The 5,657-nt window shown below is 27.9% G+C and overlaps 1 protein-coding gene across 1 annotated transcript in view; it reads left to right on the top strand.

Moving 5' to 3' along the window:
- The first annotated feature begins 251 nt into the window (after positions 1 to 251).
- The window catches only part of LOC108778156 (Fatty acid synthase 2), a 13,875-nt gene continuing 8,469 nt past the window's right edge, over positions 252 to 5,657 (top strand). Inside the window, exons 1-4 of the mRNA XM_018545258.1 lie at positions 252 to 411; positions 619 to 887; positions 2,087 to 2,318; positions 4,273 to 4,691. Coding sequence (XP_018400760.1) covers positions 252 to 411; positions 619 to 887; positions 2,087 to 2,318; positions 4,273 to 4,691 — 1,080 coding nt within the window. The remainder of the gene's footprint in view (positions 412 to 618; positions 888 to 2,086; positions 2,319 to 4,272; positions 4,692 to 5,657) is intronic.

The following is a 5,657-nucleotide window of genomic DNA, read 5'->3' as shown; positions in this document are numbered from 1 at the left end:
ATTTAATTTATTAGATCCTAATAACATTATTAATTTAAATTAATAATGTTATTACAATTAATTTAAATGTTCTCTTTATGCAACTTTTAACGGAAATAAATTAATTTTATAAGTCATTATTAATCTATATTAGTTAAAAGTTAAAAGATAAATGTATTTATGTATTCAATCTTGCATGAAATAAATAAACGTAAAATAAATATTGTATATATGTATAGCATTTTTCTAGATTGTCCGAGTATATAAAAATCATGGATGGCAAAGAAATATTGAACGATATTGTTTCCAATGAGGAAATCGTTATTTCTGGTATTGCTGGCAGATTTCCTAATTCGGACAACATGAATCAATTACGAGAAAATTTATTCAATAAAATTGATCTTGTAATAGATCATAACCGATGGGAAAAAGGTAATTAAATCATACTTATGATTATACATTATACTTCTACATTCAGGCTTGATTACTAATTGTAAAAATATGCCGCATTTATCGTTTGTACTAAATATAAATATTACATGTTTATTTGTCAACTACGCAAATCTCAATTTTTCAATCATAATTTTATATAAAAATGTAAATGAAAGGAATATAAAGTCTTTATGTAAATATATCTATCTTTAGAGCATACAAAATTTTCCGAGGAATTGTCATTCCGTATGGGTACTGTCAATAACGTACAAAAATTTGATGCGGATTTTTTTGGATTGTCTTTTGAGCAAGCACACGCACTCATACCTGAAACACGAATGTTACTGGAACATTCTTATGAAGCAGTTATCGATGCAGGAATTAATCCAAAGCAATTACGAGGAAAAAATACTGCTGTAATCATAGGGATATCCACTATTGATGCACAAAAGAAACTCTTATATGAAAATTATCAAGTAAAGGAAATTATTAATATATATAAGTAATTTCTGAGAAAATCGAACAAAATATTATATAATAGATTTTTGATATCGTATTTTTTGAACTCTGTTTGAAATTTCTGTTACATAAATATACATATACATTATTTTAAGTATATGTGAGAACTTATACATTATGCAGGTGACCCAATTTTTAAAATGAAAAAACGAGACATTAGCAAAGCGGGCTAGAAAATAGTAAATATAAATATGTTTAAAGATTAATCGATATATGTTATGAGTAAAGATTAAACAATTTTTTACATTGTTGTATCAAATATTTTCATTCATTGCGATATAACAAATAATATTGATAAATTATTATTATTATTATATACTATAACAGATAAGTAAACAAACAATAAAAGATACATATTCTAACGTGTGACCATCTGCACAGTTAGAACATATAGTGTGATCGTAGTAATTTCGGATGTCTTAAGAGGAAATTGGTTTCATCTGTTAAGGGGTTTTTTTACTGCTGATGAGGACTCTGTGAAGTCGAAACGTACCGTATATTAGTGTTATCGTTATAATAAATTTATAGATATATTTAACAACCATTATTGCTCAATTTATTCTTGACCTGGGAGGTTTATTGTTAATTTTAATACATATTCTGTTTAAGTAATGTTATAATAATACGTGCTAAATATATGTATATGCATTCCGTCAGGAAATTGTCAGACGCAATTCAAAAAAACGGAATATCTGATCATTCTATTTTAAAGGGTGCGATCCACTTTACGCTGCAAATGCTTTGAAGCATTCTTCGATTGGTCAATTCGTAAGACTTTTTCTTCTGATTGATTAACGAAGCATTTGTAGCATAAGTGGACTGTATCCATAGAAGTATTATTATATATATTGTTCCGAGAAGAAACAAATATGACAAACTTTTTTTTTCAAATTTATATATAATTGTACAATTGAAATTAAAAATAATCTTGAAATCTTTAAAGCTATGCCAGTTAGAAAAAATAACTTTACCATATAATGTTACACTTCGATACATCAAGCAAATTATAAAAAAAGTTTCGTATTTTGCTAAACTTTAAAAATAATAATCTTTAATACTCTGTTAGTGATTTATTCCGTACAAGTATAGTATAAAAAGATTACTAAATTCATTATTCTTACGTGGAAATTGTAACCGTTAATATTCTGCAATTTAGTTAGGTGGTTTGAATACTGTCGGATGTAGCAAATCTACAGTAGCAAATATGATTTCATATTGCTTGGATTTAAAAGGACCATCTCAAACCGTCGATACAGCATGCAGTTCTAGTCTTTACGCCATAGCCCTTGGTTATCATTATATTATGTCGGGAAAATGCGAAGATGCGATTATTGGAACTGCAAATCTATGTTTTAATCCATTTATAAATCTACAATTAACTTATCTTGGTATCTCTTTTTTTATATTACAATTTATTAATCTTAACATTTTTGTTAAAAATTTATTAATCTACTGAGAGGTATATATTGGGTGTACAACTTTGCTCCCGCCGTTTTTACAGGTATAAATTTATACCTGTAAAAACGGCGGGAGCAAAGTTGTACTCCCAATATATATAGATATATACTAATGGTAATTATTTAGAATAGAGGAGTCAGCTTCGATGATTTTAACCTTGACATATGTTGTCAAGGTCATAATTCTAAGTAATCTCCTACAAGTTTTAATCGTCGCTCGTTATTCGTTAAAAGTTATTAATAAAAAAAGTTTTAAAAATAATTTGATTAAAAATAAGAGAAAAGAGCCAATAATTTTTTAAAAAAGATGTATAAATGTAATTAACTCAAAATCGCAATACATTAAACAAACAGAGTAAAATTCGCAAGTAAGAATTCGCACATACGTTTCGACACCGATCGGGTCATTTTTCAATGTTAAATTTAAAATTAAGTGTGTATAATAGAATTAACGAATCAACAATAATAAAATTACATGTGTATAATTATAATAAAATTATTTTATTTATTTATTTAATTTCAATAATGGATCTAAACATACTGGATTTTTATACTGGACTATACATTTTTTATTACATTTCTATTAAGGTAATATATACAATTTACTTCTTCATAATTAAGTTTTTAAATTTATATACTTTTTTGTCAATAGATTTATATAACTCATGCGAAACTAATCACAAAGGAAGATCCATATTCAATTATAAACATTTTAATTTTATATTTGCGACTCGTTAATTATTCAATTATACACATTTAATTTTATATTTGTGACTCGTTAATTTTATTATAATTTACACATATAAATTTTATTATTGTTGATTCGTCAATTCTATTATATACACACTTAATTTTAAATTTAACATTGAAAATGACCCGATCGGTATTGAAACGTATGTGCGAATTCTTACTTGCGAATTTTACTCTGTTTGTTTAATGTATTGCGATTTTGAGTTAATTACATTTATATATCTTTTTTAAAAAATTATTGGCTCTTTTCTCTTATTTTTAATCAATTTGTTTTATACTTGTTGAGCCTTCTATTAATTTATTTTAAAAATAATGTATTATATCTGCTATATATATATGTATAAATACTATTCTACACCTTTTCCCTGTTTAGAAACGTTCAATTTTCCACGTGGAGCGAGTCTTACCTAACCTTCCCCTTGCATGATTTTCTACGCGAATGGAGTTCCATCCCACCTTCTTCTTATCAAGGGGCATACGACTTTCTACGTGAAGCGAGTCTCGCCTCACTTCTCCCTTGTCAAGGGACAAACTACTTTCCACGCGAACTGAGTCATATTTCAGCTTCTTTTTGCCAAGGGGCGCATGATTTTCTATATTCAGTCCCATATCCATCTTATGTTAAAGTCGAACGATCCTTGGAAAAGGGGAGGTGGGGTGTGAGACTTCCTTCACGTGGAAAGTCATGCGCCCTTTGGCAGGAGTTTAGGTGGGATGAGACTCGCTTTACGTAAAAGTGAGGTGAAACTCGCTTTGCATAGAGTCATTACAAAATCATAAATTCTCTACTTTAAAAACAAATTATCTGCTAAAAAAACAAAGGTTATACAAGAAATAATATTTTCAAAGAAAATTTCCGTTATTAAGGCAGAAAATTTATTTTAAATTTACTGTAAATATTAAATAAATATCATTTCAGGACAATTTATAATATTGTTAATTTCATTTATTAATAACTATATTTAATGAGTAACGGAGCGACGCGACGGCTAAAACCTCTCTCTGTTGGAAGTTACTCAAGATCATGATCTTGGCAACATGGGTCAAGGTCATCGGAACTGAATTTCTTATTCTAAATAATTCTTACTCAATAATCGTATAATATACTTTGCGTACTGTATTTTGTATCATGTAGGTATTTTATCACCTGAAGGTTGTTGTAGACCTTTCGATTCTGCTGGAAACGGTTATTTACGTAGCGAAACTGTAGCAGTAATATACCTTCAAAAGGCGAAAAATGCAAAGAGGATTTATGCCGTATGTCCGCATATAAAATTAAATAACGATGGTTATAAAAACGAAGACATAACATGTCCGTCGATGCATATGTTAATTACTTTACTAACAGAATTTTACAATGAATGCGGAATACCAATATCTTGTTTGGATTATCTTGAAGCTCATGGTACCGGTACCAAAGTTGGCGACTTTCAAGAAATAAACGCTATCCATAATGTATTGTGTGAAAATAGAGAAGTTCCATTAATGATCGGCTCCGTAAAATCTAATCTTGGTCATGCTGAATCTGCTAGTGCTTTTAGTCAAATCGCTAAGGTAAAACATCTATTTTTATTTATCATTATAAAATTAGTTTATGTTTTACACAACTACATACATAAGTACACAAACAAAAGATTTATTTTTTAGTAAATGTGTGTGTTTGATAAGTCACAATATCATATTCAAAGATTTTATAAATGATTGCAAAAGTCATTTATTAAATTTCACTGTCATTAAAATTAATAGTAGACATGTATGTATTTATTAAGCCAATGATTATTTAGTCATATATTATACATATATGTGCTATATTAATTTCAATATCTAATAAATTAATTTAAGGGAGAATGTAAAAAGAAGTCTAAAATTGATTCCAGACTGACATTTAAGAAATCAATTATTTTATGTACATAAAAAAGAAATTAAACATTTGTAATACTAGAAAGTACAAAAATTATTAAAACAATAAACTAATATATGAAATATGTAATGCATATTCCTATGTTTCACTTATGTTTGTTAAACTAGCACCCCCACTTTTAATTCCGATTTTTTTTTAAACCGTTCAAGTACAAAAATTGGCATTAGAGCACATAAGTACATAAAAAACATATTTAATTCTGGTATAGGTGCCATTTTGATTTTTTGTGGTGGAGGTGTTAGTTTAACAGACAAGTTTCGTTGTCTTTATTTTTGTATCATCAGACTTGTGTTAAGTGCAACATACTCATATATATATTCATACTCATTTTCATACATATGCATATATTAATTACAAGTCTATTTACACCAATTAATTTTAATAAATACATATATTATTATCTTTTAATTATGCTTTGTAACTCAGGACTAACAACGGGAACATTGGAATATAGTTAGCAACAATATTAACTATATATTAGCGTAAATAATTAACCTTCCGTCGCGCTGGCGAAAGCAGAATCACGCGAGACTCGCGAGTTAGAGTTGTTTATTTTCTTCAACTATGAAGAGAGAGAGAGAGAGAGAGAGAGAGAGAGA

The sequence above is a fragment of the Cyphomyrmex costatus genome, unplaced genomic scaffold (genome assembly GCF_001594065.2).
Source record: "Cyphomyrmex costatus isolate MS0001 unplaced genomic scaffold, Ccosl1.0 scaffold490, whole genome shotgun sequence".
NCBI lineage: Eukaryota > Metazoa > Arthropoda > Insecta > Hymenoptera > Formicidae > Cyphomyrmex > Cyphomyrmex costatus.
The sequence above is the reverse complement of the archived record's forward strand: the minus strand, read 5'-3'. Positions and strand labels throughout refer to the sequence as shown.